Consider the following 26,805-nt stretch of genomic DNA (forward strand, 5'->3'; position numbering starts at 1 on the left):
TGAGGTTTATGTTCGTTTGTGACACACGGAAAGAGAAATACTGTAACATTATCTGAGAGAAACTTCGACTTGTGTGCGAGCAAATCGACACTCGAGCTATTTTCGGTTCACATGGCGGACTAGGTGACGTGGCGCAGCAATATGGAGGTCGCTCTTCGCGCTTTCCTTTTTGAGAAAGTGCTCAGAGTTTTGGAAATAGAGGAGGAGGGTGAAGCAAACTGAGCCGGGGTTGAAGGGTCTTGGGGGCAGCATCACTTTCGAAAGTTTGTCTCGGTAATTTCCTGGAGTCTCTGAACCATCATTTGGTCGGGTTTGTTTACATATCGTGGCCCGGACGTGTATGCGTTTTATCAGTCATTTACGAGGCAACCGAATCCAGCTGTCTTGGCTGGTGTTTAAAAAACTCGCTCCAGTAAATATATAATGTTACCGAGCCAGGTTGGATCGGCACCACCTGGAAACGGCTCGGGTTCAGGCAGGGGTACCACAGGACACGGCTCGGGGTTGGTCGGCAGCGGGATTCGTCCCGTTCTTGTCAGATCAGGGCAAGCTCTACCCGGGGTCAGCGAGAGTACCGGTGCTGCAGGGCGACAGGGGGACAGAGATACCATTGGGATGCTGGGAGCTAATGGTCCAGGGGGTCCGAGAGGTGCGAGGCCGGGGAACGGGACCGGTGTAAACCCTCTTCAGACTTCCGTTCAAAGCAGCATGGTGGGCTTAAGTCCAGGAGTAATGTTGCCTCACGGAACCCGCTTCGATCCGGACCGGGAGAGTGCGCCTCTGTGCAGCGGCTCAGATAACGACTCGGACTCCGGAGATGATGACGAACCCGTGGGTTCACTTGGGGACAGTAGGAGAGGGGTGAAGCGGGAGAGAGGGGAGATGGAGGCTGCGGTGTCGGGGCAGGAGGTAGGAGTATCTCCCGGAGGTTACAGCATGGTGCCCGGAGGGGTCGCCGGGGCAAAGCCGGGCAAGAAGACACGTGGACGCGTAAAGATAAAGATGGAATTTATTGACAACAAGCTGAGACGGTACACCACTTTCAGTAAGAGGAAGACGGGCATAATGAAGAAGGTGAGTCAGGTGATGCGTCTGGATCTCATCCAGCTGCGCCAGCGTTTGATTTGAGAGTCTCTTTTAGCTGTTGATTGGCCTGGAAGTACAGCAGTGTCACACTGTAGGGTGCTTTGCAGTCATTCATGGAAGTGCACTTGTTAATAACCTTTTAAAAAAATCACAACACCCTGGGACAGTGTGCATCTGTTATTACAATAACCACAAGAAAGACTTTGGGTTGGGGTTTTTCTTTTTTTTCATGTGAGCCTACATGCTGCTGACCTGATGTCAGTCTTGTGTCAGTGTATTTCTTATGAAAGACAAAGCCATTGTGGTCCAGAAGTGACTCAGTGGATGTGAGGAAGTCAGAACATTCATGACAGCCACTGGGCTTTAAATAGAATAGAGCAAATGACAGGTCTATTTATGACACCCCCAATCCCAACTATCACACACAGAAACGTATAAACTGATTCATGCATGCATACCCGCACACACCTTCACAGACATCCTTGCAACTATTAGATGTAGTTCTCATCACAAGTCACAGCCTGTTCACTCCGTCACTGCTTACAGGCGGCAGCCATGTGGCAGTAAGCAGCAGTCGGCCTGTATGTGCCAACAGCTAACTAAACCCCAGGGAAACAGACCAAAGAACGGTCAAAGAACACTGAGACAGAAGCGAGAAGCCTGGGTTGTGTGGTGGTGGTGGGGTGCTGTCTGTCTGTGCATGCATTATGGTGCTGTACATTACACAGACGTCTAAGTCTCACTGATGACTTGTCCTGGTTTCCAGTTTTGTCAGTTGACTCTTGCTCATAAGCAGGCGACATTAAAGATGACAAACCTTGCTTCTCAGTCATAACTGCTCTCATTACTGTCTCCTTAAAGCAACATTTCTGAGGAAATTCACAGCTCACCCACATGATTTGATGCCACAATAAAACACCACCGTTTGGTATAGAGTCACGGAGAGTGGATTACTTGAGCTGGGGTCAGCTGTTGACCACAAGCCCAGCAGTTATTGTGATGTGGACTCGACCACTTTTCATCATGACTTTAAATAAACACTTGTAAGAGGTGCTTTATTGGAGTCCAGGAGTTTTTTTTCCCCCTCTTTCCTTTAACTTGTCCCTGTGTTTCTTCGGCTGCACCATGCGCTCTGCTGTGTTTCTCTCTTTTTATGTATCCCAGACTGTTGTCGTGGAAACTGAGGTGTCTTTATGTAGGCTCTTGGCAACATGAACACTATTTGACACAGTGTGGGGATGGTTTTCTTTTCTTTTTTTCTTTTTCTTTTTCTTTTTTTTTTTTTTGAAAAGGTTGCCCACACTATGCCAGCCATCACAGAAAATGACAGGTGGGTGGAGTGGGAAGATTCATAGATTGGTCTAGGATGAGCCCACTTTCATTTTGAAGGATGCAGTTAGTGTAGCACAGGCCTGTTTGTTCTCTTCTTATGTGTGCCTCAGCTTGCAGCCTTGTAAACACACACTGTTAAATAATTACGTCAGTTTGAGGTTCAGGGTTACTCAATTAGTACTAATATGTGGCATATATGATATGACTTTCTATAGTGGGGAAAGCAGCACAAGTGGTATGAAGAACATTATGTGTGACTCAGCTCAGGTGCAGTGCTGTGGAATGGCCTCGGCTAAATTGAGTGCGTCCATATATTCATTATGCTATTACTTACACCTAAAGTTTTTCCTGCTTTGATGAGTTTAATGAAAGAATGATTTGTCATTTAATTGAAATATGACATTTTTTTAAAAATGCTTTTGTGCCTATGAGTAATGACTTCATGAATTTCTTCACAAATAAAATTGTAACCATTAGAGAAATCATAACTTGTCAGCGTCACACACATTATTTGCTCCAAACCATCGTCTTCTAGACAGAATTCCTGCAAGACTGCTCAAGGAAGGATAAACCTATATTTATTTATCAGCTATGTACCACAGGCCGTCAGGTAGTTAAACCGTTACTTAGAAAGCCACCACTTGACTCGGCGTCCTTAACAAATTGCAAGCCAGTCTCCAAACTTCCTTTTATCTGCAGAGAAGTGGTTTATTTAAAAAGTTTCAGTCAGGTTTCAGAGCTCATCACAGTACAGAAACCACTTTAGTGAAGGTTACAAATGATCTTCTCATGGCCTCTGACAGTGGACTCATCTCTGTGCTTGTCCTGCAGGACCTCAGTACAGAGTTTGATGCTGTTGATCATAACATTTTATTACAGCGATTAGAGCACGCTGTAGGTATTAAAGGTACTGCGCTGCAGTGGTTTGAATAATTTCTATCTAATAGACTCCAGTTTGTTCATGTAAATGGAGAGTCCTCTTCACATAGTAAGTTTAATTATGGAGTTCCACAGGGGTCCGTGCTAGGACCAATTCTGTTTACGTTATACACGCTTCCCTTAGGCACTATCATTAGAAGGTGTAGCATACATTTTCACTGCTATGCAGATGACACCCAGCTTTATCTACCCATGAAGCCAGATAACACACACCAATTAGTTAAACTGCAGAAATCTTTTAAAGACTCTAATTTTTTATGCTTCTAAATTCAGATAAAACTGAGGTTATTGTACTCTGCCCCAATAAAATCTTAGTAACACAGTTTCTACCCAGATGCTTTCTCTGGATGGCATTACCGCCCCTCAAAAGCCTTCAGTTGATCCAAAATGCTGCAGTGAGAGTACTGATGGGAACTAGAAAGAGAGCATATTTCTCCTATATTGGTTTCTCTTCACTGGGTCCCTGTTAAATCCAGAATTGAATTCAAATCTTTCTCCTCACATATTTTTTTTTTTTTTTTTTTTTTCTTTCTCCTCACATACAAGCTCTTGAATAATCAGGCCCCATCTTATCTCGGTGACCTTATAGTACCGTATCACCCCATTGGAGCACTTTCCTCTCAGACTGCAGGTTTACTTGTGGTTCTTAGATTTTTAATAGTAGACTGGGAGGCAGAGCCTTCAGCTTTCAGCCCCCTCTTCTGTGTAACCAGCTTCCAGTTTGGATTCAGGAGACAGACACTGTCTCTAGTTTTAAGATTAGGCTTTAAACTTTGATACCTTTTTGATAAAGCATATAGTTAGGGTTGGACCCTGGTGACCCTGAATCCTCCCTTAGTAGTTACACTGTGATAGTTCTAGGCTGCTGGGGGATTTCCAGCACCTTTTTCACTCACTATGTCTTTAAATACCTCTCTGCATTTAATTATTTGTTATTAATCTCCAGCTCTCTTCTACAGCATGTGTTTTTCCCGTCTTCATTCACTCACCCACAGCTGGTTGTGGCAGATGGCCGCCCCTCCCTCAGCCTGGTTTTACTGGAGGTTTCTTCCTGTTAAAAGGGAGTTTTTCCTTCCCACTGTCGCCAAAGCGCTTGCTCATAGGGGATTCATATGATTTTTGGGACTTTTTGTTTTCTGTTATTAATGGGTCTCTACCTTAAAATACTGTTGTTGCAATTTGGTGCTATATAAATAAAATTGAGTAAAGAATACATTTTTCTGCTTTTTCTTATAACTTTGGTGATTTTATGAGACTTTTAAGGCACAGTGTTAGGTTTCAGGAACTTTCTATTAGTATTTTATTTATTTCTTGACATAGAAGGTGAAGGACTGCAAACTACTGTGTATCTGGCAGTTATTCATTTTTCCTCAGGAATACATTGACATACGATTGCATTTAGTCTCAGCTGAATGGCTGATATTCATCTGCTGTGTTAAATATTTTAGTGTTTTGGGTTTTTTTTAATGGTAGCGTGAAATACAAAAAAGGAGAGGCATTGGCTTTGGCCAAATTGGAACTTCAGTATGGGTCAGTCCTAGATTTTTCAGCTACATGATGAATAATTTAGTCTACTAAAGTTTAGAGGATTAAAGGATGGCTGCCAATTTCACAGAGCCCTGCTTCTTATCTTCAAGTAGCATATTTGGTCTGAAAATAAAATAAAACATTTAGTAACACAATCATCAAATCCTTCTGAGAATATCTCTGAAAAGTTAGAACAAATATTATTTTCAGCACTTGAGATAGCTGCTGTACATAAACTGACTGCCCACTGTATTAGGTACACTTATTCAATTACTCTTAAAACCCAGATGTCTAATCGGCCAATCACATGGCAGCAGTTCAATACATTTAAGTACGTTAGCCATGATCAAGACGACCTGCTGTTCAAATGGAGCTCAGGAATATACAAGAAAGGAGATTTAACTGATTGAAGCCTGGTTGTTGACAGGTTGGTCTGAGTATTTTAGAAACTGTTGATCTGCTGGGATTTCTTCACAACCATCGAAAATTTATAGCGAATGCTCCAAAGAAGAGAGATGGGGAGCAGTTCACGGGGTGAAAATGCCTTGTTTATGTCACAGGTCAGAAGAGAATGACCAGACTGCTTCGAGCTCATAGGAAGGTAACAGTAACTCAAACAACCACGGGTTACAACCAAGATATGGAGGAAAGCATCTCTGAATGCATCACATGTCAGACCTTGAAGTAGATAGGCCGCAGATGCAGAAGACCCCACTGGTGCCACCTTATCTGCTAAGAACATGAAACCGAGCCTAAAATCAGACAAATTTCGCTTGATCTGATGAGTCTTGAGTTCTTCTGCAACATGCAAATAGTATGATCGGAATATGGTGCAAACAACATAGTGTGGGCGATCAAGTACCAACTGTTAAACAGCATAGCCTACTTGACCATGTCCATCTCCTTATAACTGCTGTGTAACCATCTTCTCTAGGCTGCTTCCAGCAGGATGATGCATCATGTCACAAAGCTCAGATCATCTTACTGATTTCTTGAACACGATAAGTTCACTGTACTCAAACGGTCTCCACAGTCACCAGATCTCAGTCCAGTAGAGCACTTTGGGATGTGGGGGAATGGGAGATTAACATCATGGGACAGTTCCACAAAGATGGTTCTGAAGGCAGAAGGGTTCAACCAAGTATTTGCAAGTTGTACCTGACTAGTGTATGTAAGTTAAGCCAGCGTCCCCAACCCCCGGGCCGGTCCGTGAGTCTTTTGGTACCGGGCCGCGGGAGTTGAGGCTTGGGTGTGAAATATATGGTTTTCAGGGGTTTTGTCGGTTTATATCTTAATTTTTCTCTTTAGCGTTTTTATCGTTAACTCGGTTTCCCTGGGTCTTTCCCCTTGTGTTATGAATAAATCTTCTGTTTTTTGGTACCGGTACTGGTTTTATTTTGTTGTATTTGTCCGCGACACCTTAAAGGCCGGTCCGTGAAAATATTGTCGGACATAAACCGGTCCGTGGCGCAAAAAAGGTTGGGGGCCGCTGAGTTAAGCGATTGATCCTTACTGTGCCCATCTTTGTAAAATTGCTGAATGCGCCTTTGCATGAGAAGGGAAGACCAACCAAGACTTTCAAGGGATTTAAACCCACAGCTGACTTCTCTTAAGACTAAGTTTGGGACTTGCATTAATTAAGAAGACAAACCCTGAAAACCCTTTTTTGGGTGGGAGTGGGTTAAAACTACATTTACTTTCAGTTGTTTGTGGATGGGTCTTTTCTTTTCTTTTTTTTCTCAGTTATTTGATAAATAGACCTGGCTGGCATATTTTGTGGCATAAGAACCAATTACAGTCAGAGGAACACCACCGCCACCAGCAGCACCACCACATGCCCTGCAGTCATAAATATTTATGTGAAAATCAGCAGAGCAAGGAAACTTATTAAAGCACTATGTAGCTTGTGTTGCCACATAGCACTCTCAACTTGATAAATTATTCCTTTTCTGTCATGGATGTTGGCCAAACATCGAGCTCTGTTGTTAGGGACCCCTCCTCTGCAGGCAGCACTAAGTCGGAGTCGAATCGTTCAGGTTAAATAAGTGCAGCGTGCCGGCGAGCCGCTGCAGTTGCAGCTAGTCATCATTAGCCTTTATGTTCTCTGTCGTCATGTTACTGCACACTAAAGCCGATTATGTGGTCAGATAGTGAAGACAGGACAGATACGGTCCATAATGAGCACACTATGGTGGAGTAGACTCGGACAGCGACATGGGTTTTATAACTGCTCAATAAAACGCTTTAATTTGAATGTGATTCATGTCCTCCCCCTCCCCCTTTTTGCTGCGTCTGACAGTGTGTTCCGCTCCACCTTGCAACGGCACATCTGTCAGCTCGGCTCTGGGTACGCTGTGCTTGCCAAGGCGATGGTAACGGCACTGTGCCTTCGCAGCACCAGGAGCATCCTCCAGATAACTGATGACTCATGTAGATAAAGGCTTTCTCAGGAGTTCACACCGAGTGCAGCATCAGGGTGCACTCGGTCGTGTGTGTGCGTTGGATGGAGCTGAATCTCGGTGTGCTTCTCCCTTCGCTCTGGGGAGCTTTAATGCGAGTGTCTGCAAGCTGTGCGATGAATGACGAGCCGGCGGAGTGCGACGGAGACCTCGTGTTTTGCAGGCAGCCACCTCTGAGTGTTTAAAATATTCCTCCTGTCAAGACTCAGTTACTACTATTCCCCCTGTCTATCAAGCTTGCACTTTCCTGCAATCAGTCTCTCGACTATATCACACTCTCTATTCTGGGAAGCCTTATCTTGTGTTATTTTAGTTTCATTTGTGCTATACGTCAGAGTCCACCAAAGAAGTATTTATAGATTCTAGTGTTCTCTTGGCTGTTTTCCCACAGATTCATTCCCTCCTCCATTTTTAGGGTTAATTTGCACATGATGTGAAGGTAATCCAAGCCCTAATTTGGCGAACTAGCTCTTTTTTTTTCTTTTTTTTGATGTTTGGATTTCTAGCTCGACTCTTGGCCCGTTCTCTCGGTCGGTTAATCACATCTTCTTCTCACTTTCTCAGGCCTATGAACTCTCCACCCTGACGGGAACCCAGGTTCTGCTACTTGTGGCCAGCGAAACGGGTCACGTGTACACTTTTGCTACTCGCAAACTCCAGCCCATGATCACCAGTGAAACGGGCAAAGCCTTGATCCAGACATGCCTCAACTCGCCAGACTCTCCGCCGCGCTCCGACCCGTCCACAGATCAGCGCATGAGCGCCACCGGGTTTGAGGAGACTGACCTCACCTACCAGGTGTCGGAGTCGGAGAGCATGGGCGACACAAAGGTGAGTATCATAAAGTGAAAGCGGTTGCAGGCCGGTCCTCCAGCTGGCCAAGACAAAAAATACAAACATTTAATAAATAATAAGACTCGCTGCCTCGTTTCAAAAGAGCAAAGGTCAACTATTAATAATTTGCGCTCACTCCTGTATCTGTCTCCACAGCTCATCTCTCCTGCGTTCAGGTACTAAAGTCATTGTGACTCACTGTGTGTTCTCTAATAGAGACATGGATTTCAGTGCAAATTAAAGAAAAACCCCCAAACCCCTCATAAAGCACAGTAGAGTCGCTAATGGATATAATGGGAAATCTCTCCAGAAAAGGCCAGCGTACAAGGAGAACAAATAAATCAAACCCACAAGCAGCTGTGGAAAATAATCTTTGTCCTATTGTAAACACACTTTTGAACTTTTGCCCGTTAACATGTGAGGCTTCTGGTTTGGGCTCGCGGTTTGGTTCTGGGCACCAAATCGTTTTTTCAGTGAAACCAAGAAGTCTTCAGTAGTCCTTCAAAGCATTCGTGCAGAAGGGAAAGCCGGATAAGACGTGCAGAATTTATCCCCGCTCCACCAAAAAGAGAGCCGTCTTCACTTTTACCTTTTTGACCCCTCATCCAGGAAAACCTCGTAACACTCGTGAAGATAAATCACTGCAGGCCTGGGCTGTGTTTGGACGAGAAACACGCGGTCTGCTATATGGAGGCTTTTGCTGTTTACGTTTGATTTTTGGGACAGAGACGTCTGATATTCACTTTGAGTTGTTTAACAGAATGTGTGAGTCTTAAAATATTTGGATGTTGCGCATTTTCACAATTTGCGTCATTATAGAAATGATAAATAATAATACAACAGGTAACCTTTCACTTAATTTCTCCCAATTATTATTTTAAGTTTGAATGAAAAAGTTTGGTTTCTGTGTCGTTGAACTTTAAAACATCTAAGGGTTTGAAGCGTTGAATTGATCGGTGGCTGTTGTCAGCTTTGTGCAATCACGTGCTGGATTCCCTCGACTGTTTACCCAGCTTAAGTATTCCCCTTTGAAGACGCACACTTCCATACTGTTTGCCCGCATGCTGTTTTCACAAGGCGCTAACTAACACATGCCATACATCGTCAGGGATGGGAGATCAACCTTTGCATGTTAAGCCACTCTCATGCCCGCTCTGCTCATTGATAAAAATTAGTTCTGCCTCTGTTGCCATATATGGTATGGTTTCCCTGCCTGCACTCTTGGCTGAGGCCCCTCACATTCCTTATAAGCTGCAGCTGTCTTTGGAGTCCTGTGATTCACCCCCCCAACACACACACACACACACACACACACATACACACACACACCCTCCTCCACCACCAGCACCACCACCTCCTCTCATTTTAGTGATATGGAGGGCAGGGAGTGGGGGGGTAGGGGGTGGGTTCTGGAAGTAGATATGAGCGGGTGTATTGGAAACATTTTTCGTCCCATTTCATGTGACAGCTATTTGGGTGACTGGCTGTGATACTGTGACCTCTGAGCGTCCACTCCCACCCACCACCCCCAACTGCAGTTTTGAGTGTGGGAGGCTAGCGTGAGACCTCGTGAACCCCTGTGTACAGTGGGACGCAGCAGAAATCTTCAGCGGGCGAGATTTCGTCAGGCGGTTAGGACAGGACAAGCAGGTGGATCGGATCCCTCGAATGCGAGGGATCGTTTTATGTGTGTGCTTGCAGCGTGAACTTCTGCCGAGTCTGGACGCTGTTCATCAGGAATAGTATGTCATGAATACACTCCACTGTAGTCTAAACAATCCGGGTTTTGCAAAGACTGGTGGGGGAGCGGATAACCTTTTGAAGAAGCAAAAAGGAAAAGCTTAGATGATTGAAGTAGATGTAATTTGGTGCCTTTAGCATCGCTCATAAAATCAAATGACAAAATAAACTGATAGGGCTTAACAGAAACAGTGTAATAGCTAGTTCACTGATTGTCTTTCAATACCACTCTCGAGGCAAGCACACAGCGGCTTAGTTTAGATTAGCGAAAAGCCTGGAAAACAAAGGAAATGGCTAGCGTAGCTCTGTCTGTACTGGAGAAAAGGAAGATTTTATGCCTGAAATTATTCCTTGGATCGGAAAAGCTCAAGTCTCCCTAGTTTTGGAGCAAGTATCGTCTTTTAGAGTACAAGCCTTTATTTCTGATTTATTTGTATGTGTGAACTCTTTCATGGCATGCATTTTTGATTTCTCTTTGCTGATTGGGACCTGATGAATGTAAAAACAAAGAATTACCAGATTTTTTATTGATTTCTTTTTTACCTGATTTTTGTTTGAGAAAAATGAAATCCACATATGAGGACATTCGCTTTAAATTTTGAAAAACAGTGGCAGTATAACGTCCGTGTAAGTGGATATCAGGCCCTTGTAGAACAAAGCTTTGTATTTTGGGTTAGACAACCCAAAATGTGATGTCCACATATGTGGACGCCAGGTCCTAGGAAGTTAAAGGAGAAATGATTTGGTCTGCAGTACATTTGAGTGGCATGGTAGTGGAGCATTTAACACTGTTGGGTCACAAGCAGGTAAGCAGGTTCTCAGTTTGAACCCCAGCTTTGGAGTCTGCATGTTCTTCCTGTATCTGTGTTCACTTCATCCCAGAGTCCAAAGACATGCATACTGGGTGTAATTGGTGGCTCTAAATTGGCCGTGGATGTGAGGCAGATAAAGTAGTGGGAGATACACAGAATAAAGATTAAGCGTGACTTGTAGTTTAAAACACTTTGAGTGGTCAGCTGGAAAAGTTCAATTCAATTGTCTTTATTTATATAACACCAAATCGCAACAGCAGACATCTCAATGCGCTTTACATTGTAAGGTAAAGGCCTTACAACGACACAGAGAAAACACCAACGATCAAAGATGCTGCACTTTGGGAGGGTGAGAAGGAAGAACTAGCTTTTAACAGGAAGAAACCTCCAGCAGAACCAGGCTCAGGGAGGTCCATCCATCAATTGCTATATAGATGTAAGCATGTTGCACATTTCACAAAGTAAAACCAGTTCTGGTAACGTTGCGATGCTGGGTAAAATATAAAGACTGTGGTAGTGGGATCTTATCCATTTGATTTCCTATGCAAGAAAGCAAATGAGTCTATTCACCAAGCTGTGCACTGATAGATTGTTATTAAGCTATAACCTGAAAAAGCCACACGTCACTGTTAAACATAAAACATCACGAGTAAATTGGCATGATGGGGGAGGGGAGTTCTTCATTTCAAATAGTTGTTTATGAAATGATGGACAGCTCCTTTCTGCCTCGCAGCGCAGTGTCTTCTTTCCATCTGACTGGACCGATCCGTCACTAGCTGGGCTGTCATGTGTCTTTGCCTCTGATTTCTTCTTTGTGGTAAAACGCAGCAGCTGCTGTGGAAATGTTCTCACATTTTTCCCCTAGATATTGGTCGAAATTAGTCGGCACAGACTTCTTTCCTGAAGCGTTGCTTTGGCTCTACGTTCAGCAGTCTTCCAGTGCAGGATCAGTTCATTCCCCCTAAGAGTGCTTTTATTCGAGCCGAAAGGAGTCCTGAGACGATAAGACATTAAGATTAGTGTGTGACTCACTGTGGAAAATCCTCGCTTTTTTGTTGTTATTGCTCTGTCAGCACACATAAAAGCAGCAGTAACTTCAAGACGGTCCTCTCAGGACTTTTGAAAGGAATTGTGGGAGAGTGATGTGTGACGTAGAGTCTGAGTGAGGCATGTTAAGAGGAAAAGGTGGAATACATGAGAAATGAAACCACATTAGAGGGCAGATTTGTTGCTTTTTGCGCATTTCTTGCATTTTTTTTGGAGATAGTTTATGAGTAATACTACGTCCCTACAGTGCAGATGTTTGTTTCTTATGCTTTTTGGGTTATTTTTGGAAGGGGATAGCAAATCCCACAACTTATGCTTACTTAGATGATCTATCTTGGCATCGAATTCTCAGTATCAGAGTCGGCTCTGGTTTTCCCCCTCCTCCCACCCGCACTGTTTCCTTCTCCTTTTCTCCCGTACTTCATCCCTCACTCCCCCCTCCCTCCTCTTTGGTTCTGGTTGCTGGTGTCACTGCTGTTGTGCTCCTCGTGAAGTTTATTTGTTGCTGCGCTCATTATCACAGTTCACTTTTCCACGCAACACTGACCAGAAAACGTCCAGAGTGAGCTCACTTGTCCTGACTGAGCGGCGGCATGTTTGTTTTCCCCGGCAGCCCCGAGTTCTGGAGAAGAACAGATCTGACAGCTTATATCGCACATCTGTAAACATGTATGAAGCACGTCGATCGCGCTGGAGGTGGTGGAAAGCAACGTTGCGACAAAAGCCATGTCATCCACCCCCCGCCTCGCAATCCCGTCCTCCACCTCCCCCTTAAGTTTGCAGCAAGCAACTGGACAGGTCAGCCGCCATTGGCTGCACCTCCTCCACTTGGGCTGCCTTGCCTTTTTTAGCAGTCCCAAATGGAGCTGCAAATTCCATGTTGCTGGCAGGGTGACAGACTGGGAGATGGGAGCCAGCAAATGGGAGATTAGACGAGGGCCAGCCACCATTAAACTGCACAATGGGCTCTCCAACCAACACTGGACTAGCCTGCCAGTTGTCACCTTCAATTTGGAATGATTAATCCCACATGAATAGAGAATCATTTGTGTCCTTCCCTTTTTAATTACTCTCTCATTTCCTCCGCCTTTAAAACGGCTCCTTGTTTGGTGCCTGCGAATGTTGGGAAGCTTTTATTTTAATTTTTTTCCTCATGTACACAAACCTTGAGGATGCAGAAAATTTAAGAGAAATGAAAGAGCTATAAGAACATATTCTCGATGTGCGAATGTTGTTGTTTTTTTCCTCATATTTTGTGTGATCTGTTTTTTTTTTCTTTGTTTTTTTTAAATCTCATATGTTCACCGTGCATAGAGGAGAGCCAGGATGTGTAATACTTGAGATCCCCCCATCGCTGGGGAAAAAGTTCCTGTCTTGTAAAATAGATTGCATAGCAAACTAAGGGCTGCGCAGTCTGACTCCCAAAGATTCATTTCTTACTGGATACGACTCAGCCCTCCACTGCACAACTATAAATTTTGCCTTCATGTGCTGCGTTGGGGTACCTCATTATACTAAGCTGGATGTTTTACAAGGTCGTGCTTTGGTTAGGTTTAGTTTAGTTTTTAGTGTTCTGAGCCATAGTGAGGCTGATTTGAAAACCACAAATAAAAGGGTCGACTGTAGTCAACTTTTATTTAGATCAGCAGTTTACATCCAGGTTGGTGTGGCTGCTGCTACTGATGGATGTTAGTGGTTTGAGGCTGCGGCTGGCCACCTCCTAAATACACCAAGGTTCGTTCCCGACTCCTCCAGTCTGCATGTCAAAGAGTCCTTGTGGGGTGTGTTGGGAAAGATAGTTTAGCATAGAGCAAAGTGTATGGATGTGCTTGTTAATGAATGAGCAGTTTGAGACCTCTATTAGTGCCCTTTGTATTAAAATTTACCCATAGTTATGCTGAGACTTAAAACATAAAGCCTTAAACACTTACCATTTTAAGTAATATTCATTGTAAATGTAAACATTAATTAGCTATCAGTCACCGTTTTGGGCAAGTCACAGTTTTTTTTCCTTGTGGTATTTCTTCCAAAACTAACAGATCATACCTTTGATGTAACTTTCTCTCCCTATGAAAGTCACAGTCGGGATTGACCACCAGTGAGAATTTGGTTGGATAAGAACAAATAGTTGAAGGTACAGTCTTGGTACCTTTTTATTTTCACCGTTACCCTTTGAACTCATGCAGATGTTGCAGTCATGACTGTGAGTGTTTTCTCAACTCGCATACAGTGATTGTAATGATTTAAGATTTCGGTAATTGTGTATATGTGGTAGGATGTAAGTGGGCAGGAAAAAGTACCTGCTGAGATTTCCATCCACTCAGTAATCTGAACCAAGGCGGCCGCTTAATATCGTCTGCAGTCAACACAATATAAAAGTATAACAATAACTTACTGACTAGTTAATTCGGAGCCAATATTAAGTGTTATCTGCTAAACAGACTGTTGGTGTGTTATGGTAAAAAGGGGTGGAGTTCATGCTTATTAATATGCTGTATCATTTTGTAACCGTGTACTGAGATAGGAGGAGATGAACGAGGCTTAAGCAGGAAATGACAGAGCTGAAGCGTTGGCTACATCACAAGAATGATCCTCTGCTCTCGCTTCTGTTCTGAAAGAATGCATTACACCACCTCGGCCTATGTTTACTATGCACCGCCGTGACTGAAATGAAAGCCAGCACCGTTTATAGACGGGCCAGTTGAACAGGAGACACACGGAGATGGTCAAACAAACCAGTAGGTCAGAGCAAACTTGGCTATGTAGGTCACAGAGATAGTGGGGGTACGGCTGGACTGTTTGACTAGCACAAAGGCTAATTGCTCTATTTGACCCTCTGAATGCCAAACCCCTGCTCCCTATTAGATCTCAGGAGGGACAGGAAGCAGAAGACACACGTTTAAAAAAAACGGAGCAGTTCTTCAGAGCGGCATATCTGTCTGCTTCAGAGTCGTGTTTTGCGACCTGAACGGTGAGAGCTGCTTGGTGTCAGATGGCAGCCGTCTTTACACGTGGCCTCCTGCTGCCTCTGCGGGCCGGAAAGGGTTAATTCTCCCTCAGAGGTGCTCAGGTTTCCCGCCAGCTGTCTGTGCCCTCAGCTGTTTGTACTCTGCCCCTGTCCTGTCCCCTGTCTCAAACCTCACACACAGGTCTGACTCTGCTCAGTCTACCCCCCCCCCCCCCCCCCCCCCCACACACACACACACACACTTTCTACTGCTACTGTAGCTAAGACCCTACAGTTACACTTCAAGCTCTGTTGGCTTTCATGAAATACTTTATATCTCCATTTTTACTTGTGGTCTCATTGCTTTTTTCCCACTGTGCCATCAGTGATACCTGTGGCCCGTGCACCAGTGCAGACCCGGTTACCCCCCTTTGTCTAGTTTAGTTTAGTTTCATTGTTAAGCCTCCTGGGAGAAGGACGGTGCAGTGACAGCTGTGCCTCACTCTGTCAGCAATCACTCGCTGATGAATGACAGTTATAGTATAGCAAATGGGCGACGGGCTGTTGTTGTGTGAATTTATTTCGTTTTCCTTTTTGGTTGAAAGGGCAGAACAGCGCTGTGAGGCCCTCCCCCCTCCGACTTTCCAGCTGCTGTTTAACTAAAGAGGTAAAGGACCTTGAACTGTCACAGCCCCTCAGCAGAGCCTGGAGTTGAGTGGACCAGCTAACTAAGAGCAGTGCAAAGTTTTGCACTTGTAGATTCTTGTAAGCGGAGCAGCTTTTCTCAGACTTGTCTGTCTGTAACCCCACAGTTAAAGAGAGTGAAGTCTGGAAGACTCTGCGTTAACTGCGACACTTAGAGGAGTTTATAGGCTTTAAAAAAAAAAAGCCTTTGTTTAATGATTAGTCGGAGCCATGCTAAAAGACTGTTGTAAATATTACTATTTGATTAGACTGCAGTGTGGCGTAAGACAGCAAGCTTGTCCTTACAGTAGCTCCATTTATGTGTTTGCATGGCTAGTGTGTGGTTGGAAGGGCTTATCAGTAGCATGCTGGTTTCTCCACCTCTCACCCACGTTATCAGTTACATATAAAAGCCAATAGGACTGAGAGAAGAAGGCTTCGCCTACTTCTATATGATTTTCCTCTTATCAATAGCAGGTGCACACTTACTTTTTTTTTTGGAATTTCAACCCTATAAGATGCAGTACGCTTGCTTCACTTGCTTCCTCATAGTAAGCCGGTGTGATGTTGCAGGCAGATGTGTTTTCCAGACATTATACATTTATTATTCACTCACTCTGCATCTTTGAAGGATCCAGCCACGTAACCGACCACCTAAATATGCTCTAACGTGAGGTGGAATTTTTCTTTTTTTTTTTTTCCAGCTTGTAACATCAAATATTTTAATCGTTTATCACCAGGAAGTTGGCTGGCCTCAAACTGCTGACAGTATAAATGACATTGGGGGGGTAGGGGGCAAGTTCCAGAGTTCATAGGCAGCTGACAAATAGTGCAGCAAGTTAATGGTAATTGTATTATATCCATGTAATATTTCATTGTGTATGCAGCTGAAAAAAGCAGACGGGGTGATATATGATGACTGCTTCTAACCAGACTAAAGGGAGCTGATATGTTGGCCACATCAGGGTTAGCTTTTGAAATTAAAAATCCTTTTTTATTTTTATTTTTAAATCCTCTGTGGAAATGTTAAGAGTCCGAGGATCCCTGTTGGATGTGGATGCAGCTCTCTTTGATTGAATCCAATCACCTGGACTCAAGCCCTCAAAGAACACTGAACCCACATGGACGTGCCAACTATTAAATGCCTTCTAATGTGTAGGCTTACTCCCATTGTGCTATTAGAGATCATTAGTATCATGTGAATAAGAGCTTGTGCGAGTGTGTAGAAACGGGCACGGTGGGTTTCGATGTACTTTATAGTCTCGGCCTAACGCCTACTCTGCTCTTATCATGCAGCCCACTCGCCAACACATCCTGCTCGGCGGTTCAATGGATGTTCGCATTAGCTCTTTGGTGCGATGCTACATCTCACATCCTTTCATCTCAAGTTTGCCTCATCTGCCTTATTTCTGTGCCTTTTTCAAAAAGGTATTATTTTATTTTTGCAAAGCCGCCGTGTTACGCGGTCAGTTAGTTGTCATAGAAACTCAACAAAATTATAAAGCGGCGGCAGATCGGGTAGGGCTGGATGTTAATTGCAGGAGAAACGGCTGCAGATGATAAATGGCTGATGCCGAGTAGTCAGGTGTTGCACAAAAGAGGATGCACAGTCATGTTCCTCGCTCTCACTGTTATGATTTTAATAGGTTTTTGTTTTTTTTCCTCTCTCGGGGGTTATGGAGTTGCATTTTAATGGGGTTTCAAATGTTTTTCCAATTAGTCTGAAGTTGCCATACATAATAAAATCCCTGCGTTCAGAGCTGACTTGAGAATCCATCTCGCTGCTCTTTGCAAGGCTCGGTGTCGTCGTGCAGAGAAATGCTTCCCTGTGCTGCTCACTGTTTTACATATGGATGCAATTAGAAGAGTCCCAGGCTGTTTCTTTAGCTTGTTTATGCCATTTGCCCTGTGATTGTTAAAACCTGCTTTGGTTTATGTCAGCCATCCATTGGTCCCTGAAATGCTCCGAGAATTAAAGGCTTCTCCCTTCAACCGTCCTCGTGTTCAGCTGCCCGTGGAGGAAAAGCCCCATTAATTGTGTTGTTTTAGGTGTGCAGTTGTTGGCGTTTCTGGAGCTGGAAATGCTAGCCTCAAAAACGCCACCTTGAACAGTTACTCATTTAAGCTGAAGTTTTTAATTCGAGGCTTTATTAAGTCCTAAATTTCCAGTTCGGAACATGTTTTCAGAATTTTGACACGAGCCGGGGAACGCCGAACTAAACCCTTTGGTTTCTTCCCACAGGACGCCCTGAAGCCGACGTTCACAGTAGCGACCCTGCCAGGCTCGGCCAGCAGCGCCCAGTCCACAGTACCCACCACCTCCACCACCATGCAGGTGAGCAGCGGATCTTCGTTTCCCATCACCAACTACCTGGCCCCCGTCTCGGCCAACAGCAACATCAGTGCCAACGGGACCGTCCTCAAGACTGCCAGCGCCTCCACGGGGGTCATGCAGCTGCCCGGCGGCTTCACGTTCATGCCCGGTACGTTGGAGAGCAAACACCCACCCGGGCTTCTCGTCCTCATCATCCACAGCTCAGTTTTTATACTCCTAATGATTTGTTTGTTTTGACCTCATCCTTTGGAAGAGACACTCCTGCTGGCCTTCATGTTTTGTTAATGTCATCGTGCTGTCTAGCTTATTAGCTGATTAGAATGAAAATGGCACTGCGGCGTGACCTCAGCCGTCATCTCAGAGTGCTCGTGCCCCCCCTTCTCTCTCTCTCTGGGCTGTTTACATCACACAACAGCTCTTCATAGCCAACACTCGGGTTTTTACAAAGCCCCCAGTATTCAGGGGAGCCACGTCTGTTGGCGAGTGGCCCTGCCTTTGATTGTCACTTGGGGACAGGAATAATTAGGTGAGAGGGACACAATAGACCTGGCAGCGAGGGCTGATGAACAAGGGCCATAATTAGTCATGAATATTCAATGAAGGATCGGTGGCTTGCGCTGACATTATATATGAGGATGTGAGGCGGACTTTGTGGAGACAGAGTGGTCTCGACCGAGACGTGACCCTTCATTTAGGGCAGACGCTTTAAAACCCAAGGGAAGTCGGTGAGGACTTTAGGGCTGCAGGCTTCGATCTGAGGTCCCCTCCAGAGTGTCTAAATGATTTCTCCCTTAATTGTTCATTACGCTTCCCCTTTTCAGATACGGGTCTATAGGGGCACTTCCAAGAGGATCACAGTTGCCCGTCAAGGCATTAGAAATATAAAAAATTCAATAAAAGATATTTAAAATGATTCCTTCTGTATAGGATGCTTTGGAATATTTATTTGCTCTGTTCACAGTTCTGAGGATTGTTAGACAGTGGGGGCAGTCTTTGCCATGTTGTCTTCTGTCACAGTAGTGTCGCTACAGCTGTGAAGCCAAACATGCCCAGCGCTCGTCAGAGTTGTATTATCTTAGCACTGACAGTAATGTCACTCGCTAGATTTTGCTGTCTGTGCTCCGCCACAGCGTCTGACGGCGCAGACACACGATGGCCTAATGGGGACTATTTGTTATCTCGACTGACGTGTGAAGGACAGCCAGGCAGTGCCTCTGTCCTCCCGCCTTTTTAAAAAAAATGTGGGTTTTTTTTCTTCTTTCACCATCTTACTCTGCAACCTTTACGCTCTCTCTCTCTCTTTCTCTCTCCCTCTCTCTCGCTCTCTCCCCCCCACACCGCACCCTCTGTTGCTTTCTCTCTCGCTCGCTCACTCGCGCCCTCTCTCCTCCTCACCACCTGTCTGGCACATAGCAGCAGCGCCAGGTGGAACAACACACCCTCCCACACTAAAGCCTCCTCAGCTGACAGCTTGAAGGGGCCTGCCCCCACCCTACTCCAGCAACTGTCTGTGGAGCATATGACCAAACGTGAGGGTGTAGCTCCAGAGTCACGTTCTAGAAATGAAATGGCTGGCATTAGTTCACTTGGATGGAGGAAGATGAGAACAAGTTGTGCAGCAGGTGGATGATTTGGGATTTACAAAAGGACAGTTTCACCTAGTTAGTGTTTACGTCACATGACCTATCACACGCCTGCAGATTCAGGTTTTACAGCTTTTTGAACACACACCTTTGAGTGCTGAAAGTAAACGCCACACCACTAGGTGACCTCTGATTTGTCGTTTACTCACGTGGCTATCTATGAAATTTCAACTTCTGCGTTATTTTCAGTCGGTGACCTTTTATAAAAGCGTCACTTGCTAACCCAAAGCACACTGTGGAATTTTGACCTTGTAGGAATGTGTAGAAGTTGATAGTTTTGTGCACTTATGTGCACGCTGGTGGCACAATTCACACCATGCCATCGGTGTCAGGCTATCACGCCAACATAAGAGCATCAAGCATTGTCCAAGGAAATAACTACATTTAAAAAATCCAGTTTAAAAGACTCACAAAACACGCTTCGCAAATGAGACTCACTCACAGAAAATCATTCATTCTGTTTGTTTGGTTGCCGTCACGTTATCAGGCCGGTGTTCTAAACGTTAAAAAAACATATTGATTAAAGCCCTGGTAAATGTTAAAAAAAGAGAAAGTGTGTTTCCAGCCTAAAGTGCTGCCAAAATGTCGAGCAACTGAAGGTATTAAACGACTAACAGTGACAGTGAACTCCATGCGAAATGAACGTATTAGCTCTTTCTCAAACTGCATTATCCTTTCATATTTAGACTTAACCTTAGAGTGTGTGTGTGTGTGTGTGTGTCTGTGCGTGTGTGTGTGCGTGCGTGCATTTGTGTGCACACCCCTGCAGCAGGCACTCCTCTCCCTCCTGGTACCCCCACCATTCCTCTGAGTCAGTTGCAACAGCACTCCTTGGCCCTCCAGGGGCAGCATGGTCAGGCCCTGGCCGTCACCCCACAGCCACAGCAGGGACAGCAGGCTGTCTTCCGCTTCCCTGCTGCTGTCTCCCTCACAGGTGACATGCTCTGCATGCTGCCACGACTGTGCGTGTCCTGTGCTAATCATGTCTTCATAAACCTTCTGCTGCTAGCACTGCTAACGCTCCCTTTTCTGCTCTATAATCATGCACCTAATGCTGCTTGCATGACTTCTACCTTGTCTACCATTCGCTGTCCTCACTGCTGCACCCCTCATCCCTAACACACTACTGCAGCCCTTCTGGGCCTGGGCGAGGTGTTTGATGACTTACCGTAGTGGCTTTTTGCCCGCTGTGTCTCTCCAGGCCCAGGGGTACCCCAGCAGCTCCAAGCTATCCAGGTCCATCCTAACACCCAGCCCACCTCCAACAGTGACAGCAGCCCTGAGATCTCCCACACCTCTACAAACTCCACTGGTAGGCCGACCACACAGACACTCGTGTGTCTTTCAGGCAGATTTACGTGTTCCAAACAGGGTTTGTAGATTTTCTTAGTGAACCAAAGTTTAACAAAAACTGCACACTGGTCCCACAACATTAAAACTACAGTGTACATAATTATTCCCATCATGATGGCGAGTGGAAATGGGATCCCTTTGTGAGTTTTTGATTGTTAATTTTTAGTAAGAAAATCCTTTTAGGTCATAATATGTTGTGTTCTTACTGTGTGCACTGTTTGTTTTTGCTCTCCTCTTGTTTGGATGAGTTGATTCCCAGAGGACGGAGTAATATTGCCACTCTACATTGCATGAGTAGGAGTTAGCAGTTGAATTTGGATAGATATGAAGTGCCATCTGCTGGCCAGTGTGCATAAACACCACTTAACCCATTGAATGACGCTTCCCTCCCTTTCTGGCTCTTCTTGCAGCCACAGTAAGTCTCCCAGCAACCATTGTCACTTCATCAGTGCCAACGTCTGTGGCAGGTCACATGATGTACCCCAGCCCGCACACAGTGATGTACGCCTCCACGCCCACGCTGGCAGACGGCGGGTTGGCTGTGCTCAACGCCTTCTCCCAGGGGACCTCGGCAATGCAGGTGTCCCACGCACAAGCCCAAGACACAGGTGAGGCTCCGAGCACACACAGCTTCCTGAGTGGCTCATGTGGATTGCATTGTAATTAATTGTGATGTCCACGGGTCATTTTTGTCCTCTAAAGAAATCTTTTGCTATCAAAAATGTGTTTTTTATTCATCAAATGGTCTGAAAATAACAGAAGTTATTCATTACTATACTATGAATGATTGGAATAAGTTTCAAGTAATTTGATTTATTTATGTGGTTTTTATTGAATTTTATAACGTTGTTTGCCCTCGTGGACAAAAATGACCCCAAAGTACAAAGTGTTGCAAAGAGCCGTATTTTCACACCATACTGCTTTCAAACATCTTTGATCTTGGATCACTAATGTGTGGGGTCAAGCACTGGTCATAACAACCACAACAGGCAGCACAATGAGGAGGCAGGTGCTCTATATTCAATGAAATTGTATTTATACAGCGCCAAATCACAACAACAGCCGCATCAAAGTGTTTCGTATTGTAAGGTAGACTCTACAATAATACATACACAGAAAGTATCCTCAAAAGCCTCCATTGCACTGGAGATTTGCATACTTTGATGAGCATACTTTTTTTTACCATGTTGTGCAAAGCAATGACCAGTAGGACAAAGCACATATTGTCCTCTAGTATAATGAGGAGGGAGAATCAATGTTCAGGAAGATCCAGGGTTAGAAGATATAGAAAATATTGTCAGTATTTAGAGCACATGCTACCCTTTCTCTGAAAAAGCACATCAGCCACCTGCAGAAGTGGAAGAAGGCTATGAAGTGAAGAAAAGTGATGAAGAATCTGAACTATGTTCAAGCAGGTTCTCAGGCATCCAGGACATGGTAGTCTGAGGAGCTTGGAGAGAAAGTGACTGGGCTTCTTGAAGTTTCTTGAATTTTCAGAATGTGAAACTGAAATAGAAGATGTGTCAGAGGACTACACATCATCCATTTCAATTATGATGAAGACAAAGAATCAAGCAGGAAAGAGGAATCAGCTGAGACAGAGGAATATTTGCAGTAACGTGAGGAAACACTGATCTGGTCTTCTAACCTTCCCAGTGACAGACGATACCTGACTCTCTCATGTGCCTCAGAGAAAGATGATCTACCACAGTCCAAGCACATGTGCCAGGTCCCATACTCCTTCAGTGGCTTTTCTACTCGAGTACTGAAAGCATTATACACAGTGTATTCTGCTTGTATTCTGCTTTTTAACGTTCACATGCCAATGGATGCATCAGAGACCAAGTTGGGGTTCAGTAACTTGCCCAAGGACACCTTGGTAAGAACTCCAGACTAGAGCACACAGAGATTGAACCAACAACCATCCAATTAGCAGATGACCTGCTCTACAGCCAACTCAATGACGAACAAGGAGGGACAACAAGAGAGGAAGAAAAATGGACCGAATGCAGCTGTAGGCATATGTGGGTGTGTTGATTCTTACTGCCGTGCATCCAGTAGAGTCGCTACGGCCAGTTTATGACATCCTGAGTCTGGTAGAGAAGTTTTCATGCTGACACAAGATTAATCATAGAAGCACAAAAAGGACATAATTTCTTGATAAAGACACAATAGATGATCGTCGTTCATGACACAAACGTGCTCCCATTTGAGGTGTATGATGTGTGTTGGTGTTGACTTGACTTGAAACACAAGTGGGTGTTCCTCCTGCTGTGATGTAAGATCCTGGTACTGATGTGACTGTATGAGCACCAAGTCCCCTTCAGAGGACTCTGTCCCCTCCAACAGAACATCCAAGTAAACCAGGGAACTTTGAGACAAAAACATGGGCAGCATGTGATGCAGGTCCAGCTGTACATGGAACATGCTCTTGTGCGATGGCAAACCGTCTGTCCTGCAGTCAGGACACGAGTTGTCCCTAACATTGCAGGTTTCCAAAAGAAAACAATCACCTGTAACAGCTTGTTTACTGTATATGCCCCTTGGCCTGCAACTGCAGAAAGAATGCTGTCCATGATGGGACCAGTGCAGAGGAATAAACCTGAGCTTCCTCCTGCACTTGGGTCAAATATGGACACGCCTTTGTCCTCATGAAAGTTTGCCTTCACTCAGACTCATGCCCTCCTACCATGCCAAAATATAGAAAACTGTCAGGCAATGAGTTGGAATAAAGTTGAATAAAACCTTGAAACACAGAGATGGATGATATTTTATACTTGTTGCTTCAAAGCAAACGGGGTCATTTTTGAGCCCTGAGGACCACAGGTGTGATTATGTGCTGCCATTTAAAATTTATAGATGGTTCAAAAAAAGAATTCTCACTAAAGTTCAACATACAGCACTCTGTATGTTGAACTTTAGTGAGAATTCTTTAATTTTTTTCTTTTTAAATTTTTTTTTAATATTTAATTTAATTAAATATTTAATTTTCTTGTTTTATTTTCGCTAAAAAACAGGGTGTATTTTTTGTAAAGAAGGTCTGGTGGCCCTAAAATGTAAAATGTTGGGTAAATTTTGTTTTAATGTGTTGGTCTTAAGTAAAACTAAGGTGTAACACTGAATTGATTGACAATTTATACTTTATACTTTAAAAAACAGTCAAATGAAGTGGGGACATTTTTGACCCCTGATGAACTGCATTGTATGCAAATCGGGAGGACATCACAAGGGTTAAAAAAGTGTAATCAATAAATTCTAATCAATGTATCTTTTCCTTTTTTTTTTTCTTTCTTTCTTCACATAGGTGGTGTCCCTCAGGTGTTCCTCACAGCACCTCCAGGCACGGTGCAGATCCCTGTCTCAGCAGTGCAGCTACACCCAGTACGGCAAGATCTGCATTTTACAAGTGAAACTCTCAAATTCCCTACGCAACCAGCATGCCATGTGACCGCACTAATGCATCCTAACAGAGCACTGGCACTCAGGAGGCCACAGGCTCTATTGAGCCTGTGGCTCTTGTTTTTTGAATGAAAGCTGGCATAGTGTCTTACTTGTTTTCTACACATGCTATAGACTCAAAACCACCTTGTCAGTGCATGGAAACCAGAACTTGAATATTTAGGAGTTTATTGATGTCATTTTATATCAAATTAATCTGTATTTTATACTATATGCAGATGGGAAAATCCCCTCACTGAACTGGAATAGGAGAAATAGTCCTTTAATTGGATCTAACGTCTCCTAATAGATAAGACCGCAGCCTACACACATAACAGAGAAAACATCAGCATCTGTTGCAGCATCACTCTGTGATAAATGGCATGCACTTTAGCAGGATCTCCATCTGCACTGCGCGCTGTGTGATGTGATAACGTGCGATGGCTGTCTGATGTAGTGTCTCCTGACATCGCTCTGTTGCCTTCCAGATGGTGATTGGCCAGCAGTCGAGCGGCAGCAGCAGTAACCTGACGGAGCTCCAGGTGGTGAACAGCACAGAACTCAAAGAGTGACTGACAGACGGCTGGAGCTGTTTAACACGGCAGACCCAGGGACACACACACACACACACTGACTGACATCTCTATTTATTGATGCCTTCCTTTGTGGGTTCACATCATACTTCTGAATGTGACTTTATAATACATACATACACACACACACAAAATCAAGGGCCTATGTGTGGCAGGCCCTTACACAGTATGTTTTGGAATATATATATATATATATGATGCATAGGAGATATAGCGCTAAATCCATCATCGGAACCTATTTTCTATGCCGTTTGATGGTGTTATTTTTGCGCGTGTGTGTGTGGTTTTTTTCTTTATTTTGACATTATGTAATTACATGTGTGTGTGTACACACACACACACACAGACACACACACACACACACACACACACACACACACAGCAAAGTGCCACAGCTTCACACCAGCCAAAGAGACATTTGTTTGTCTGAATGTTCCAGTGTGAGCAGTTTGTGCACAAGCATGTGTCAGTGTGTGCGCACATATCTGAGGTTTGTAAATGGGCGGGGAGATGCTTATCGACTTAAAAAATAAAATCGATTTGGAAATGTACATATTTTTTTTTTTTTTTAATTGATGATTTGTATTTTTATCCTGGTTAATTTTGTGCAGCGGCATGTAGTTGTTTTGTTTTTTGTTTTGTTTTTTTAACGTAGTGGTTTTTGTATGTACATGAAATTGATTTGGATAAAGAAAAAGAATTATTTACATGTCAGTGTAAATTAATTTAATGTACCATCATTTGCTGGTATATACTGTCACGCTGTTGGGAGTTTTCACTACAAGATGGAGAAAGAAACCTGGATGTTTTTTGGACGTTTTTTTTTTCCTTTTGTGATATTTGCAGGACTGTCCTTCAGACTCCGGGTAGCTGGGTCACAAAGTACATCATCATTTTCATTTACTCTCCACATCCTTTTTTTGAGCGAGGGTGGGGCTGGGAAATTTTCCATTTGGTATTACATCAGTTTCACATGTGAGGTTTCCAAATGAAGCCGAACCTGGCACTTCCAGTGCAGAAGTTATTTAAACTATGACAATCCAGTGGAAACAAGTTTCCTTTGTCACAAATCTGTATTTTTTTTATTATTTTTACATTTTGTGTTCACGCCTAGAGACATAAAGGAATATTTAAGTGACATTAGATGGAGATTGTTCACTTATTTTTGTAATGCCACCATATTTGAAAGACTGACTCGTCAAAGCAGAGTGCCGATTAGCATCTGTTAACTGTAATGATGCTAATAAAGCCGCATCAAGGCACCGGGCACCAAAGTCTGGTTTTAACAAGAGCAGGTAATCGCACTGTACAGACGTTGCATTGCTCTTCAGCACACAATCACAGCACTGTTGCTCAAGTGATGACTAGAATTATTTTTCTAAGAATGAGGATCTCTTAATTTGGCAAAGTGACTTCAGGTGCTTTATGTTATACTCCCTTCAGCTAGAAGTGTAAGACCCTGTTTGACTGCAATCTCAGTATGTACCTCAACAATCATTAAGAATGAGTCATTAGACTGAGAGCCTTCTTTCTGCACCATAGTGCCTCTCCTCTTCCATGGCTGATTTAAAAAAAAAAAAAAGTGAATGCACAGCAAAAAGGGAGCTTTACTTATTTCCAACCACCTCACATGACTTTGGACCTGTCATACAATCCATTGCTGTGCCCCGAGAGTGAGATTATTCACTCATTTCTGCAGAATTAGTCGGACGACTGAGCATGGCAGGCTTGAAGCCAAAGAGAATTTGACAGAGGCTAAAGTTCCCATGCCCACTTCTGTTCAGCTATTCGCTGGCAAGCGAGGTCATTTTCACACCCGATGGTTTCTCTGCTCTATTCATGTCGTCCTACAGGGCTGTTTGCATAGGAAAATTACATGTTGCGGGCATTCAGTTCTCACATTGGAAATCTTACTTTGAAAGGGGATTACTGAATAGAATTTGTGGTTTGAAAGAAAATGGTTATTTTGTGTGTTTTTGTTTCACTGTACAGAACTTTTGTAATAAAACAAGATGAAACACAACGAACTGTTCAAA

The 26,805-nt window shown here is 44.0% G+C and overlaps 1 protein-coding gene across 5 annotated transcripts; it reads left to right on the forward strand.

Moving 5' to 3' along the window:
• LOC146561360 (serum response factor-like) lies at nucleotides 1–26,792 on the forward strand. 5 transcript variants are annotated; one of them, XM_085297400.1, is made up of 8 exons: nucleotides 1–1,074; nucleotides 7,908–8,174; nucleotides 17,650–17,890; nucleotides 20,155–20,319; nucleotides 20,587–20,697; nucleotides 21,206–21,346; nucleotides 24,043–24,119; nucleotides 24,665–26,792. In XM_085297400.1, the coding sequence occupies exons 1-8, from the start codon at nucleotides 424–426 to the stop codon at nucleotides 24,746–24,748; spliced, it is 1,737 nt and encodes a 578-aa protein (XP_085153526.1). In that variant the 5' UTR covers nucleotides 1–423; the 3' UTR covers nucleotides 24,749–26,792. The 5 variants fall into 5 exon arrangements, with proteins under 5 accessions (XP_085153526.1, XP_085153525.1, XP_085153524.1 ...); XM_085297399.1 differs by having other exon boundaries at nucleotides 2–1,074; nucleotides 21,149–21,346; nucleotides 24,043–24,144; XM_085297398.1 differs by having other exon boundaries at nucleotides 3–1,074; nucleotides 21,149–21,346.
• The last annotated feature ends 13 nt before the right edge of the window (nucleotides 26,793–26,805 follow it).

The sequence above is a fragment of the Mchenga conophoros genome, linkage group LG13 (assembly GCF_057382185.1).
Source record: "Mchenga conophoros isolate Kocher_MC1m ecotype Shallow Benthic linkage group LG13, M_conophoros_male_GT1.1, whole genome shotgun sequence".
Classification (NCBI taxonomy): Eukaryota; Metazoa; Chordata; class Actinopteri; order Cichliformes; family Cichlidae; genus Mchenga; species Mchenga conophoros.